Source organism: Mastigoproctus giganteus, chromosome 13, assembly GCF_048544385.1.
Source record: "Mastigoproctus giganteus isolate SK-2022 chromosome 13, ASM4854438v1, whole genome shotgun sequence".
Classification (NCBI taxonomy): Eukaryota; Metazoa; Arthropoda; class Arachnida; order Uropygi; family Thelyphonidae; genus Mastigoproctus; species Mastigoproctus giganteus.
Window position 1 is genome coordinate 46394470 of NC_143587.1, and position 17687 is coordinate 46412156.

A 17687-nucleotide genomic window follows, 5' to 3' on the forward strand; every position below is an offset into this window, starting at 1 on the left:
GGGATCAGCCACCCAAATTGAAAGGAAAAAATGACAACAACAATAAGGGGTTCTCTTTCTGTAATGATCAATATGCGCTATGGCAAAATCAATTGAGTTTTTATAACAAATAGAATTTAGGAAAATATAATGGAAATTGAGGTTCTATAACAAATAATAGAAATTTGAATTATATAAAATATAATAGAAATTATGAAATTTCGAATTTATATAATTCATAGTGCACATTGATTATTGACTCAACAGAGAACAAATAATATAAAGTTAAAAACTAAAGCAAGAATAAAATGTAAAACTAAAGCAATGGGGGAAAAAAAAAAAAAACTTAGCAATGAAAATAAAAACTAAAGCAATGAAACTCTTAACCCCATGGGCTTGGCAAACCCAGGGTCCTGAGCTGGATATCATCATTCTTCTCTTTCTTGGTGATTCCCTTCTCTCTCTCTCTCTCTCTCTCTCTCTCTCTCTCTCTCTCTCGGGGTAATTCAGAAATTTTTTTTTCTTTTTGGTTGGTGCAACATAAGCTGCAGGCTTCCTTGCACCATACAGATTATAATAATAAAAATAATAGTGTGTGTGGGTGTGAGTGTGTGTATATATATATATATATAGGTAGGCAAGTAGGTTTTTTGTAAAGATAACAGCATTGCATATTTTAGGCGTACCTACTAGACAATGTCAGCCTGGTGATATAGTGTGTCGTGATGGTACATGTGTAGATAGTAGCAAAAGATGTGATGGAATGATGGATTGCTCAGAGGGCATTGATGAAATAAACTGTGGTAAGTAGTCAGTAAAGTTAATGAACTAAAAATAAGGGTAATGTTATTTAGTTCATTAACCCAGTTTTATTTATCAAGTTTTGAGTGTTTGGCTATTTAAGTAGATTTATAATTTGGTTATTTTAACTTCTGTATTGCTTTTTAGTATGATTTAGTAAGAATTTATTTTGCACATTTCATTATGTTTAGGCTTGTTGACTGTTTCTGTTGGATGGCGAAATTTGCATTTTGTCTTTTACTTGGGAGTTTTTTCCTGTTTAAAGGGTGCTAACCATATTGAACTACATGTTTTCAGTTCAATTTGTTTGCCATTCACATCAGAACATGGAATCTTGTCAATGATATATATATATATATATATATATAAGAACAATAGGGATAAGTATAAATATGAAAACATAATTTTGCATGGGGGCTTGTAGTTCTTGTCTAGTCGCCAACCTATATCTGCATCAATTTGAACAAAACCTTAATATAAACATACTTTACAGATATATCGATGATTTAATAGTTATAAATAAACCCAACTTTCTTACAGATGCGGTTAGCTACTACCCTCCAGATTTAGAGTTAGAATGTACTAATAAAAATAGTCCAAAAAAAGTTACATACCTAGACATAGATATCTGTATAGATGATAAAATCTTATATACTAAAGTATACGATAAACATAAAGAATTTGGATTTAAATCTATAAACCTCACACACCGGCACTCTAAAATCTCTTAAACGAATACACAAAAATATTATAATTTCTCAAGGCATTAGATTGATTAAAATATGTAATAATGATAAATATATCATAGAAACGCTTATAGAATTCAGAACTGAACTGTTGGAAAACGGATTTCCAGATTACAGGCATACCTCGAATAACGAATAGGATGCGTTCCACGAAATTACTTCGTTAAGCGAAACTTCGTTTTCAGAGGTAAAAATACTATGGCCAGAATAGGGATACATTCCTACGTAAAGAAAATGAAAAGCTTTTTTTTTTTTTCGAACAAAGAAAAGTTTTATTAAATAAACAGTCAACTTACATACAAAGTGAAATCTCATTTTAAAATATGAGTCTCAAGTTGATTGTTTATGCTTTTTTTCTCTTTCATTTAACAGTTGCCTGTACGGAGTTATTGCATTTAACACTGATCGCTTAACAATAACACTTCTTCCTAAATCAGGATCATTTTCACTAAAAAAATTTAAAACGTTTTCAATGTCATTTAAGCACCTTTTTAAATCTTTGGTTGTTAACACTTTTTCGGCAGGAACTTCTTCATCTTCATTATCTTTGTCTTCGTTGCTAACAAGGTTTTCTAAATCTTCCACTGAAAAACCATCATCTTCTGCATTCAATAAATTTCTAACATCCTCTTCATCGACATTTTCGAAACCTATTGATTGAGCCATCTGGATAACTTCATTTCTAATTGTTTGGATGTTATTTTCTTCTTCTAGTACAACTTCTGGCCATATTTTGCGCCAAACTCCATTTAAGCATTTCTTAGTGACTTCTTTCCAAGAACTATCAATGTTTTCAATTGCGTTTTTAATGGTGTAGTTTTTCCAAAAAGGTTTAACTGTCATTTCCTCTTTATCCTCTAGTTCAGTTAAATTGCTTAATGTTCGACGCAGATAATAAGCTTTAAATGATGCTATTACTCCCTGATCCAATGGTTGAATCAGGGAAGTTGTGTTTGCTGGAAGAAACACAACTTTGACAGGAATGCATGTGTCCAACGTGTTAAGATCAGTAGGATGTCCCGGAGCATTGTCTAACAACAAAAGAGCTTTTTCTTCAAAGTTGTTTTTTTGACAATACCGTTTTACTTCAGGACAAAAGTGGTTAACAAACCAATCAGTAAATAACTCCTTGGTAACCCACGGAATTTCTGAATGGTAAACTAATGCCCTCGGATTTTCTGAATGGTAAACTAATAACAATTTTAATTTATAATCTCCAGAGGCATTTGATTCAAAGAGTAACGTTAAACGGTCATTGGCTGCTTTGAACCCAGCAGCTGATTTTTCTTCAATAGAAATGAAGCTTTTTGTTGGTAGCGGTTTCCAGAACAAACCGCTTTCGTCAACATTGAACACCAAATTTGGTGGAAAATTTTCACGTTCAATTATTTCCTTTAGTTTTTCTGGAAACTTATTTGCAGCTTCTCCTGTTAATTTTACACTATGAATCCTGGCCCGTTTTTTTAAATTTCTCGAACCAACCAGGAGAAGCCCCAAAGGTTTCCGTAATTTCTTCAGTTTGTTTAGATTTCATGTGATTAAACTGGAATATTTTTTTTATGTTAAATGGGGCTTGAAATTGCGGACTTCGTTATATCGAAGCTTCGTTATCAGAGGTAACGTTAACCGAGGTATGCCTGTATTTTATTGCTATTAACTTCCACAAAGCTATTTCTATTGCTATTAACAAATGGCATAACAATATAAACCCTAACTACATTATAGCTAAAGTAATTCCTACATAAGCAACATATGGCTTAATTTTATTTGTCATCTCGAGGACATGTACATAGTAGGCACTACCTTTTGAACATGTAACATATAGCTTACGCTCATTGATTAGTAGGAATTAATTTCATATTTGATATTTAACTTCATTTTATATAATTTCTTTATTACTATATGGTAAAATATATCAAGTCTTTTCAACCTAAAGCCATCTATGCTTTTTCATTTTCACTGGATATTCTCTAAACAATTTCAACAGTATTTTCAGATTACTCGTTAGTCTTATAATCTTTACTAAAATATTCAGAGGGTGCTGCTGCCTCTGGTTTAAGGTTAATTATTTAATTTATTTCTTGGTCCTTTAGACTTCAGAATAGTGATGGTGCTAGTGTCTCTGACTGTTAGGTATTTTGTAACATGTGCTCAAAGGTTCATTCTTTCTTTCATGTTGAACAGTTCTACATGGTAAGCTGTTGCTAACTATCTGCTTTTATTATTTGTTCAATATAGTACATATCCCATTTTAAGAAATGGGATAATTTATTATAAATCAGTTAGTTATAGGGTATTAGGAATTAGCCATTCCTCTTATATTTCTATATTATTCTATACTTCACCATTATTTTAATCTAATTAACACTAGAGGTTACCCTCTTATAAGCATACCAGGATCCCTTACTAAGGGTCAGGCAGTTACACTCCCGGTACAACCCCATATAAAATTATAAAGGCTTTTTCTTTACTTTTCACTTTCTACTATCTAACTCTAATCTTTTCATATCCCAAGATCTATTAGAGCAATTTGAGGGAAATTGAGGTACTATTACTAGAAAGGAATTATTAAAATAATTCCTTTCTCCTAATATTAGCTATTGCTTCCTTTCATATAAAAAAAAAGTATACCACAAACAGAATTGAAAATTATAGTTGGCCTTCTCTCTTTTTATTTTATTTTCTTTTTCTTGTTTCATTTTCTATATATTTGTTTCGAAGGTATCTGTCGGGCTAAATGTCATCTTGCCTGTTTGTCACTAAATTTTATGATAATTAAGTTTTGGACACAGTAAAACAGGCAGATGGCAAACAGAAACAGACAGCTCCATTAATTGTTGGTAGGATATATTGAGAGGGTTAGCCTTTGAAAAAGTTCCTTTCAATGTATTTCTACACCAATAGTTAACTACATAATCACCATTATAATGTATTATATACCTTTTATATTTTATTAATAATAATTATATGTATTTTTTCAGGGTTTGGCCTTGTGGGCTAGCATTGGCTTTAGTAGTCCTTATATGTTATTTTTGGCTGTAATGGTTTACTGTTAGCTGTATATTGTTGTGTTCATATACATGTTCAGCTGCTGTATAGTACTTATTGCGTTTACTATAACAACTATATATATATAGGAATTTTGATAGCAGGGACAGGGAGGTGATTATCTTGTTGTACAAGAAAATGGTCAGACCACACCTTGAGTACTGTGTACACGTCTGGAGGCTTCATTTTAGGAATGATGTAGAGTTGCTAGAATGAATACAAAGAAGGGCAACAAGATTGGTGAGGAGAACAAAGGGGTACTCTTACCAAGAAAGGCTTAAGTTCTGCAAATTGCAGTGCCTGGAGAGTAGGCAAATGTGAGGTGATCTGATTGATTGAGGTGTATAAGGCCTTGAATGTGTTGAGCAGGCTGAATACTGAAGATTCTTGCTCACATTAACAACCTGAGGGGGGGGCATAGATTCAAATTGAGGAAAGACAGTTGTAGAATAGATGTGTGGAAATTTGCCTTTAGCCAGCAGGTAGTTGATTGTTGGAACAGACTTCCATCTCTTGTTGTGGAAGTTGATAGCCTAAATAAATTTAAGGCTGAGCTGGTCAGGCATTTGGAATTAATGGAGGGGTGAAATGGGATTTTTTTTTTTTTTTTTTTTTTGGCTGATGCTGCATAAGCTTGCTCTCTTGCATCATATGCCTCTGCTAATGCTAACATCTATGGTTGGTTTGCTGGTAATATTGGGCGCCTCCGTAGCCAGGTGGGAAGGAGCAGCAGTGCGTAGCACACGCTTCTTGATTAGACCGGGGTTCGAGCCCGTCACCACAGAATGCGGAAAGGTCAGGGAATGACCACCGCATATCTCCGGAGCAATATGGCCTTAGTTGCTAATGCTTCTAAAAACCAAATAACAAACAAACAAGCTGGTAATATTCAAGCCATGCATAGCTTTGGAAATTCAGTGGCAGATACCACCATAATAAAATTAGTCTCTTGTAGTTCCCTGAAACTCGTGTTTTTTTTTTTTTATTCTCATAGTGTGTGAGCTGATGCATAGGTATGCTTTCCTATATTATTCTTGGCAGCAGTTGCACTTTAATTTTATGTTGCTGTGCTTCCCTGGGTAGGAATTGGCTCTTGCTTCTTAATTTGATTTTTTTTCTCGTCTTGTTTCATTATTATGTCTAATTTTATTATTATTATTATTATTATTAATATTTTTGTTTACTTAGTGGTTCATTTAATGAATGCAGATGGAATTAGACCTCATAAGTATGATCATTTGCAGTTAGCTGCATTTTTTGAACATAGTAAAACAGTGTTAATCTGATATGTTAATAGTTTAACGTACTGTGTTTAATTTATATTTTGATTTACCCCCGATTCCTTTTAGTCTTCTACCTCCAGTTTGCTATCACTTATAAGTTGTCCTAGGATAGCTGTAATCCCAGGTGAAAAACTTTACACTTACTGGTGATGAATCTGTTGACATTTTTCTGATAAACAAATAAATCATTTAGATCTTTTTGGAGTTGTATCATTTAAAACATTTTGCTAAATATATCGAGTGTATAAATGTGTGGACTGGTATTTCACAATTATTGTATATTACAAAAAAGTTTTATCAAGTACTCTATATTACTAAAGACTTATCAAGTAATTTGATAGTAAATTTTTGTGAGTAAAATATATCTTATCACAAAAACACTAAATAATTAAATGGACAAACTTGTTTTGTCAGTTTGGTCCTTTGACCACCCATTTCTTCTATAGCCTCAGTAATTTTCACTGTGAAATTGGCTAAAGATTCAACTAGAAGAAAACACACATCAAAGTAGGCTCTCTACTTTGATGTGTAGACTAAATGGCTTCAATAGAATAGTATAGTGATAGCCCACTGATACAGGATGCATCTGTTGTTTAAAGTCATCCTATAATCCCTTTTCAAAGATAAGAGTTTTTGGAGCTTTTGTAATGAGACTCTTGGTAATACACAACTTTGATTCCCTACAGCATGAACTAGATACCGTCAATCATAGTCAGAATGAATGCAATAAAATTCATCATCAAGATCATTGTTGATGAATTCTACACTATCCACAACTTTCAAAATCCTACAGAGAAGAAGATAGATCCTAAGGATCAGTTCATTGTTTCTTACATCCTAAGTTTAAGAGCATTATTACTAAAGTATCCAGCACCTAAAGAATTCTTGCCTTTATGGGCACCTATTCATAAAACATATGTTCTTCAAAAGTAACCAATCCCCACTCAACACGAATTCCAGTTTACTGCCTTTAATGCTCCTGTAATGTCTATCTCAAAATGACAGAACCAGAGAAAAAGTGATATGTACAGCATTAGTAATTTCTGAGGAAATAAGTATTTTCATGATAAATAGCACATTTATTATGAACGAGGTATGTTACGAAGGTGGGGGGGGGGGGGGGGAAGAACACAAACCTGAACACAATAATTTATCAAAATAGCATTGTTTAAAAGATGACCTTGAAACAATGCTGTCAGACTTTACTCAAAATTATAGACACAAAAGAAAACAAGCAATAAGATTTTAAATCAATTAATATCCAATAAAAGCACATTGCTTTGCAATAACTTTAAATACTGTTTGGCTTAGATCACACGAGTTAATATCATTGATTATTTGCAATCCCTGTAAATTGTCTTTGTAATATTCTACACATTTTCTGCATGTGATAAGTAGTCAACTGTGGTCTAAGAAAAACAACAATGGTCCAAGAAGTGATCCTTGGGGACCCTACTTCTGACTTTACACCGATCTGAAAAATATCCATTAATCACAACCCTCTACCTTCTGCCCTGCAGCCACCCAGCTAGCAATCCACCTTACAATTTTTCAAGTAATCCCAATGTGTTCCAGTTTATACAATGACCTCTCACAAGGGACAGAGTCGAATACCTTGTTAAAATCCAAGTAAACTATGTTGAAATTGTTCCCTACATCCAGCTCATGAGTAACTACGTAAAAATAGCCTACTAAGTTAGTTAAATATAATTTTCTCTTAACACCATGTTGTATTCTTTTTGGCCATGGATTGCACTCGTAATCATTACTTCTAATAGTTTCACTACTACTGAGGTCTCTAACCAATCTGTAGTTGCCAACTTTGCTCTTAGAACTGCCTTTATGTATTGGTGATGTTGGCACTTCTCCAATCCAAAGGAATCTCTCCAGAGGCCAAATAAGGCCTCATAATTAACTTAAGTGGTTCAATAGACTCCCTGGTGGACTCCTTCAAAATTACTGGGTATATGCTATTAGCTCCAAGAGCCTTACCTTTATGCTAAAAAGTTATTCATAATAAATAGTCACTAATTTCAAAATCACTAATTTTATATGACCAAGCCTCACTTTCACAACCTCTTTTCAGCATAAATGGTTTTTTCTTCAGTAAAGACATCTGCAAAATACCTGTTCTATTTATTAGAAACATCACCTAGGTTGTCTAAGACTTTCCCACACCCAGTGCACAAGGGTCCAATCTGATTCACTCTTTTCTTCCTCGTATTCACTCACATACATAAACTTCCTTGTCCCCATTCTTTGCTTTTAGCTAGTGTTGTTTCATACTCAGACTTGGCCTCTATAAATGTTGTCTGTGGTACTATCACAAATAAATTTATAGCTGTTGTAAGCTTCAGTACTTTTCATTGCTCTGCAACTATCATGTGCTATCTTTTTCTGTTCTATTTGACCAGCCAGCTCTGCATTCATCTATTTTGGCTTCCTCCTCCTGCAATATTTTTTTAATGGTGTGTTCCATTGCTTCTGTGATTTTTTGCTTTAAAGGTATTCCATAATTCAAGTGTATTTGCCTTCACTCTGAAATCCACCCAATTAATTGATGCCACATAGTGCCTTAAACTATCAAAATCCTCTTCTGAAATTAAAACCATTGCCTTTACCTTTAACTACTGCAACATCTTTCTTCATCTTCCAAATCAGGAGCCATTGGCAGGTAGTGATCACTGCATGATCACTACCCGCCAATGGCTCCTGTATTTTGAGCCCTGTGATGTCATTTAATTTAAGTAATGATGAGTTCAAGAATATTCTCACTCCTAATATTATTATCTCTGACATGCTGGTACAAATAGTAATCATTTAGTTTATTTAGAAAAACTTTTCCTCAGGGTGAGTTTTCCCTCCCACTTATTCCAATCAATCTGAGGCAGATTGTAATCACCCATAATAAGATATTTATGCTTAGTTGCCCATTTCGTCTGCATATAAAGACTCATTATACTCTTCACAATCTTCTGCTCTATAGATTACTCCAACTCTCTCTCTATACCTTTGCTTCTAACTCACACCACACAGATTCAATGGTGACTCCGTAGCCAGGTGGGAAGGAGCAGCAGTGCGTAGCACACGCTTCTTGATTAGACCGGGGTTCGAGCCCGTCACCACCAAATACGGAGGATGCGGAAAGGTTAGGGAATGACCACCGCATATCCCGGAGCAATATGGCCTTAGTTGCTAATGCTCCTAAAAACCAAATAACAAACAAACAAACAAACAAACAAACAGATTCAATGCTGGCAGATGTAGCTTCAAACTCAAAGCTCTTTTCACACTCGGGCTACTTTTGATAAGAAGCATGACACCACCACCCCTTCTATTTTCCTTATCTTTCCTAAATACATTGTATGTACCATAGTGGAACTTGTCATCCCCAAATTCTGGATGGTGCCACATTTCTGTTACCCCTGTTATATCACCATTATTTGTCCTAACCAGGAGTTCAAATTCAGCCATTTTATTGATGAGAATTCCGGTATTACTGTAGATGCAGTTAAGACTAAGTATTCTTGATAGTTTACTACCTTAAGCACCCCTGGAGCATGCTGATAATTTCCTCCCTAGAGACCTGCAGATTCCTTCAAGTTCTGAGTTAATCCACAAGACTTTCAGCATATAATCCTACCTATAGTGTCTGGGCAGAATTGCAGACATGTACACATCGTGACCTAACTCGCATCATGTCTTCAGCCTGGTCTTGTATTTATTTTATCCCTCGAATGGTTAGGTTGTGTTCATTTAATATCGTTAGTCCCCATATGAATAATAATGCTCTTTTTACTGTCCCTTAAAATCTGACAATCAGTTGCTATCATCATCAGTTGTTACTCCTGCCAAACACACCCTCGTTCTGGTTCACCTATCTTTATTACAAAAAATATAACCATTTCCCTGATACAAAATTTACAAGTCACCAAATTCACTGGTCACAAGTAGTTGCTTTCTTGTATGTGGATACAAATATACTTAGTGTTTCTACACTATAGCCGAATCCTTCCTTAAACCATTGCAGCACCACCACTTGGTGGCACTTTAAAGCTATCACTTTGTTCATGTAAATATCATGCCATTGCATTTCAAATAATCTGAACTGTATACATTAAAGTTCAAATTTGCTGAACTTTTACTTAACTATTTAAAGTTCAGCTTCATCAGGCCAAAATTCAAAGTTCAATCTCTGATTGAACTTTGAATTTGAACTCTGATTGATGCTTTATAGAGATAATGTTACATGCATCCATGCAAGGTTGAATAGAAGGCTAATCTGTATTTAACTTCAGACCAATGGCATTTAGCATTAACTTTATAAAGCATCTGTCCACAGTTGGGTAATATTTTGATTGTTTAGCAGTGGTGTCAGGTGAGTGAGGCCTTCATGCTGTGTTATATACTGTTTTGCTATTTTGTAATGCATACACAATCCTAATTTTTTTGTGTAAGTTGATACTTACTCTTTAAGATTTCTTTTTTTAACAATGAACGTTCAATTTATGAATTAGTATAATTAGTAGCATATGATGCAAGTAAGCAAATTTATACAGTAGCAACCCAAAAAAAAAAAAAAAAAAAAACTATCCAGTGTCAGGCTAACACTATAGGAATCAAGCAGTTTGTTGAGCACTGTGGTTCATGGAAACTTGAAAAGGGTGATTCTGGTGGTGGAGGAACCCAGATCAACAGAGCACTTTAGTCTCTCCTTCAACAAGAAGGGTGATCCTGGGATGGATCACAGAGGATAAATTGGCTATTGCATTTGCCTGCAAGGGTCAGCCATCTGGATGCCATGCCCCTAACCTCGTAGTCTGAAGGACAGAATTGAGGCTGGCAATGATGCAGGTATGGTGTCTAGGCAGGTAGTGGGCATCACCTTGGGCTCTGTGCTGGGTAAGGAGTCTGGGCACTGAAACAAAATCAAACTTACTATGAACCCTAATAGTCTTACTTCTTTTGAAGTTCCTACACAGTCTCTACCAGAAAATGACAGTGAAACAGACAGCATCATTTCAACACAAAGATCCAGAACTGAAACTATCAGGTCCAAAATCTAGATACCTGAAAATGCACTTCACTGGAGAGAAATCTATAGGGAAAATGTTATTCTTTATTCAGAAGGGTTGACAGGTTCCCTTAAATCTGTAAAATTGTTGCATTCTGTGGATATCCTCCTCATTGATTCCAAGTGTGATAAACACTCAGAATAGCACCTCCAAATCACCTCTATTGGGGCAATGCCAGTTATGGTAACATTCCACAAGACACTAAATTCATCTCATGTTATGATTTCTGACTATGAGATTTTCTTGAAGTGTCTGAAGAAATCTGTTGAGAGCTCAAATTGTAAGGAGTGATAGCCGCAAAGCAAACATTTGTATGTATTCAACTGCAATAGCCAGTGCTCTTGGGGAAATATTTTCAAGCATCTCTGAAACATCTTATTCCCCAGAATTTCTGGTCCTTAAATTCAAAATAAAGAAACAAGCCCTTAATTTTACATCAAAGAGTGTTTTACTCTTATAATAGGCCATTTACCATTCACAAGCCAAAAAATGCTCTCATCCTTATGTCATCTGTTGGACTAGATGATATCTATTATGATATTAAACACCTATCACCCAAATCCATGGGTCATCCGCTCTTCTTTCAAGGAAGATTCTGTTGAAGATACTGCTCTTCACAGAAGATTCTGTACAACAAAATCTTCCTTGAAAAGCAGTTTCCGGACACTTGCTGCAAGGCAACTGTTTATCCTTTTGCTCAGCCAGGAAAGGATCCTAAATTTCCAAAGATTACTGTCCTGTTGCTCTGACAAGCTGTTTGGGCAAAATCTTGAAGAGAATGGTCAACAATCATCTTATATGGTACCTAAAATCATGACCTTCTCTCCAGCATTCAGTGTGACTCTCAAAGAAACAGGTCTACTTTGGACCACTTAGACTGGAAACCTCTATTTGAGATGCTTTCGTAAAAAAGTATCTGTTGTCCATCTCCTTTGAAGTGGAAAAAGTGTATTGGAATGTTGAAAAAGTGTTAAACATTTTAAAAAGTGTTTTAAAATACTGAACTTGGAGAGTTCAGTATTTTAAAACACTGATCTTTATAACTCCACTTTAAGGGTTATAACCTCACTTACACCTTCCTGTTTTTATTAAACTTTTTATCATGTTGCTTTTTTTTTTTTTTCCAAGTTCATGTAAGATCTACCCTCTCCTCACCAGTTTTACCAAAAGGAGGGAGTGGTGTAAGACTGTTTTAAGTGTTACACATTTTTTCCATTAAAATCCATTACTGAACAATTTTCTCCCAATTTTCTGCCCTCTACATCAATGACTTTACATATCTTCCCAGTCGTATAACACTAGGGCTATCCAGAGACAACTGCAACAAACTATTGGTTGCCTTAACTCTTGAGCAATGGCCAATAGTTTCAGGTTCTGAGTGCAGAAGACCGTTTGTGTACGTGATGTTATTCACATCTTAAGATGTGTGGGGGGGGGACAGCAGACTTAAGCGAGTTTGACAAAGGCCAAATTGTAATGGCCAGACGACTGGGTCAGAGCATATCCAAAATAGCACAGCTTGTGGGGTGCTCAGTCAGCTGTGGTTAGTACCTACCGAACCCCACGCACCACCGGTGAGATGTTGGACGACCATGGGTCATTGATGCCCAAGGTGAGTGAAGGCTCTCCTGGATGGCACGTGGCAACAGAAGGGCAATGTGGCAACTTGCCAGTAATTGGAATGCTGGTGATGGGAGTAATGTGTCACAACACACAGTACATCAAACCCTGCTGAAAATGTGGCTGTGTAGTCCGTGGCCTCTCAGAGTGCCCATGCTAAGCACGATTCACTGGCAAAAGTGCCTACTATGGGAACGCAAGCATCGAAACTGGACCTTGAGTGAATGGAAGGTCGCCTGCTCTGATGAATCACATTTTCTATTGCACCATATGGACGGTCGGTTACGTGTGGGGGGGAAGGCAGCAGACTTAAGCGAGTTTGACAAAGGCCAAATTGTAATGGCCAGACGACTGGGTCAGAGCATATCCAAAATAGCACAGCTTGTGGGGTGCTCAGTCAGCTGTGGTTAGTACCTACCGAACCCCACGCACCACCGGTGAGATGTTGGACGACCATGGGTCATTGATGCCCAAGGTGAGTGAAGGCTCTCCTGGATGGCACGTGGCAACAGAAGGGCAATGTGGCAACTTGCCAGTAATTGGAATGCTGGTGATGGGAGTAATGTGTCACAACACACAGTACATCAAACCCTGCTGAAAATGTGGCTGTGTAGTCCGTGGCCTCTCAGAGTGCCCATGCTAAGCACGATTCACTGGCAAAAGTGCCTACTATGGGAATGCAAGCATCGAAACTGGACCTTGAGTGAATGGAAGGTCGCCTGCTCTGATGAATCACATTTTCTATTGCACCATATGGACGGTCGGTTGCGTGTGTGTCGTTTACATGGGGAAGTGATGGCACTTAGATGCACCATTGGACAAAAACAAACCAGTGGCAGCGATGTCATGCTTTGGGTGATGTTCTGCTGGGATACCCAGGGTCCAGTCATCTATGTGCCAGGCACTCTGACGTCTACTACCTACCTAAACATCATTGCTGACCAGGTACACCCTTTCATGGCAGCGGTCTTCCCCTCTGGCAGTGCTGTCTTTCAGCAGAATAATGCACCATGCCACACCACCTGGATTGTTTGAGACTGGTTTGCAGAACATGAAGACTTCCAGGTATTGCCCTGGCTCCAAATTCCCCAGACATCAATCCCATCGAGTATCTGTGGTTTGTGTTGGAACAGCAACTTTGATCTGCAGCATCTGAACCATGGTCCTTAAGGGATCTGCTGGTTACGTATTGGTACCAGTTACCACAAGACACATTTAGAAATCTTGTAGCATCCATGCTTTGCCGGGTACAAGTTTTTTTTTTTTTTTTTTTTTTTTTGCTACATGTGGAGGACCAACATCATATTAGGTAGATGGTCATAATGTTTTGGCTCATCAGCGTATGTGGTGTGGCAGTAAAGTTTATGGACTGATTGCTGTTGCAATCCTGTATAGAGATTTTCCTGTAGGCTGACAAATTACAAATAACAACCAGTTTTGTTAGTAGCATTAATGTTCTGCACCACAGTTTTGCAATGGAGCAAGAATGAATATTAAATTTTGCTTTAAACTTGGAAAATCTGCAATAAAAACATGGAATGTTAAGTGTTTATGGTGAAGAAATGTTAAGCAAGTTATACCAATGTGTTGAATTGAGAGAGTGGGTGCGAGAGTACATGTGAACAGGCAAAATTTTTACGGCTCCAGCAAATATAGAAGTTTTTTATTTTTTTATTGATGGCATATTAATAATTAAATTGGCATATTAATTTATTTTTTAGAGTTTCTTTATATTCCTAGTAACAGTACTTTAGTTTAAATTGAATTTCGATAGAGATTTTGTAGGTTATTACTTAGTATCGGTAAGGGTATCAAATCCACGTGTGGACAGGTTTTGCAGCTCCCGTGAATGAAAAGTTTTTAATTATACTTGGCTGCTTTATTGACTTAATTGTTAGATTAAATTATTTTCTATAACTAGCTTATAGACCTAGTCAAGCTTCGTGGTTTATTTTGAATTTAGATAGCGCGATTTGGAAAGTAAATAATACCTCATGTCTGTAGATTAACTGTTCGTAACGTGCCGCCATTGTTATAAGATATGTGTGCTAGTGTAAGGTTTAACGGAAAACTAGATAGCGAGTATAGTAGTATCAATTAATCAGTAAAATGTATTAATCTTATTAAATTTCATTGTCAATTGAATTGTACTTTTTTAACTAAATAAATATAGCGACCTAATTATTACAAACGTAACATCATAAATTAATACATATAAGTTGACAGGGAATAAGAAAGTCATAATGTAACTCGAAGATAATATTCAATACCGAAATACATATATAGTATTATAACTGCATTGGGTGGGATATGGGTTTAGGGTTATATTTTGAATTGAAATTTTTATTAAACTTGAATAGAAATCATGACTCAGACCAGAGCAGCAAAGCAAAAGGCTCAAACTAGTGGAAGTGCTGTGGCTCAGGGGAGAACTGAGGGTGGGGGGTTGTCCTCTGAATCACAGTCTATTGAAATGCACTGCTTGTTTGATGTTTGTGGCGCAATCAGGAATGGGACATGATATTGCCAAGGGGAATGTCTTTGGGTGTGCATGATGTAAGGATTGCCAAGAAATCAGGTGCCAACTCGGCATTATGGGCTTATGAGAGCTTGAAGGACAGGGTGGATGCCCTTGAAGGATTTAAATTGAGGGGCCTATCAAGCTCTCAGCTGCCCACATCAATGCCAGAGCTTGGACTTGAACATCACGCAACACAGTGGTAACCCCCAAGGCAGAACGCGCTGGTCCGAAAGGAACTAGTTGTTATAGGTGACTATTGTCAGGGAAGCGAGGAACATATTGTGCAAAAAGGATAGATGGAACAGGACCAGGGTATATCTGCGAGGGGCAAAGGTTGATGACGTAGGGCAGATATCATCCTTTAAGGGAACAAAGGATGATATTGTTGTACACGTTGGCACTAACGATATTAAGAGTAGGAGATTGACAGAATTACTTAACAAGTACAAGACAATGCTGAAAAAAAGCCATGAGTTAGGGTTGAATTTGAAAGTGTCTGCAATTCTGCCCAGACACAATAGGAGGGAGTATATGATGACAGCCTTGTCGATCAATTTGGCCTTGGAGAGATTGTGCAAGGCTCAAGGGGTAGAATTTTTCTCAGCCTGGTCTGTGCTTGTTAACAGGAGAGACTGTTTCTACAGGGATGGGATACACTTAAATAGAAAGGGTGCAAGAATGTTTGCTGATACTATCAAGGCAGAATTAGGTGGGTCAGAAAACTTCTGGCTTGAGGGATACACAGACTAATAGATTAACAGTAGCCACTGGCAGAGGTAAAAGTGATTTTTGCACTTTTGTTGAAATGCAATTGAGCAGTAGCCTGGAAAGCAAGGCAATGGCAATTTCCAGGACTGCTGGGAGTCATGGTGGAACAAGTAAATACATGGGCTGTGTTAGAGTAACTAAGAGTAGAAGCAGCTGCATGTATACTTGCAAGTACACCAATGCTAGGAGTATAGTTAATAAATTCGATGAGCTTGAAGTGCTAGTGAAGATATCAAAGGCAGATATTGTTGGGATATCAGAGACATGGTTTTCACACAGACATAAGCAGTGCAGAACTGGAATTTGGGGAGTACAATATGTACAGAAAGGATAGACGGGACAGGAGGGGAGGAGGGGTTATGCTGTTAGTTAAGAAGTTCATCCAATTGATGTGGGTGGACAATGCAGTGTTGAGTCTGTTTGGTGTGACATAAGCACTGGGAAAAAAAAAAATGAGCTGGTGTGTGTAATAGGCCTAATGAATTTGATGAGTATAATGAGCAATTGTGCAGAGAAATAGTGGGCCAGTAAATTAGTGTCTTTTAATGGGGGGATTTTAATTTCCCGGATATTGACTGGAATTTGTGGGTTGCTCACTCACACACTAACAAGGCTTTTGTGGATTTATTGGATGATTATTTTCTACAGGAGCATGCTTGGGAGGTAACTAGAGGGAGTAATACTCTTGATCTGATTATCAGTAGTGATTCTTCATGCATCAAGAATCTGCAGATAAAGGAACCACTAGGTGGCAGTGATCACAGTGTGCTGAAGTGGGATTTACGCAGAGGTAACAATCATCAAAGGGTAAAGGAAAGGGTTTTTGCTTTTGTAAAGGTGACTGCGGTTATCTGAGACAGTATTTAAATTTTAAACGGTGGGACCAACTAATGATGTTAACAACAGCAAATTCAGAATGGGAAGCATTCCAAGAATTAGGCTTTTCATACCAACAAAGAAATATTGTTCAAGATTTAGGCCTAAATGGATGTCAGAAGAACTAATAAGACGTGACAGTGAAGAAAAATGCATGGGATACATATAAATTAATATGTGACACAGAAGCCTATGATAGATATAAGGCCGACCGGGCTAGCCAGGTGGGTAAAGTGCCTGCCTGGCAACCCAAAGGTCGCGGGTTCGAATCCCGCCTCGGGCTTGGATCAAAGTACTGCAAAAACCTTGGGAGGTGCATTATGGCCACAGAAGCGATGCGCCAACAACTACCAAAAAAAAAAAAAAAAAAAAAAAGATAGATATAAGCTGGTCTGTAAACAAGTTACAGAGGAGGTTAGGCAGGCGAAAGCAGATTAGGAAAAATCTTTGGCAAAGGATGCAAAGAAAAACAGCAAAGAGTTCTTTACTTATGTAAACTCTAGAAGGAAGGGGATGAATCAGATTGGTCCACTTGATATCGATGGTTCAACTGTTGATGATCCTGCTCATGTAGCTAACAAACTAAATGAATATTTTGCATCTACATTCACACATGAGGAGTTATTCAGGTAGGGGAATGCCAGAGGTGTATTCAACTCTGGCAGTAAACTAGATAATCTTGTAATAACTGAGAGTAAAGTGGAGGAGAAATTGTTGAAGATAAACATAAGAAAGGCACTTGGGGTGGATGGAATCTATCCAGTTATATTAAAGGAGGCGGCAAAGGAAGTAAGCAAACCCTTAGCCATAATTATGAGAGCTTCCCTGGACTCATGGGAGGTACCCATGGACTGGAGATGTGCAAATGTGACCCAAATCCACAAAGGAGGATCAAAGGGAGAGACAGGTAATTAGAGACCTGTTAGTTTAACTTCTGTTCCAGGTAAAATAATGGAGTCACTGGTTAAAG

At 37.0% G+C, this 17687-nt stretch overlaps 1 protein-coding gene across 11 annotated transcripts in view; it reads left to right on the plus strand.

Annotated features, from left to right (window-relative positions):
• Window positions 1-17687, plus strand: part of trol (terribly reduced optic lobes) — a 1731230-nt gene that overhangs the window by 507210 nt on the left and 1206333 nt on the right. For all 11 annotated transcript variants that reach the window (XM_090387691.1, XM_090387694.1, XM_090387699.1 and 8 more), the window contains one exon: window positions 660-782. In XM_090387691.1, coding sequence (XP_090243817.1) covers window positions 660-782 — 123 coding nt within the window. The remainder of the gene's footprint in view (window positions 1-659; window positions 783-17687) is intronic.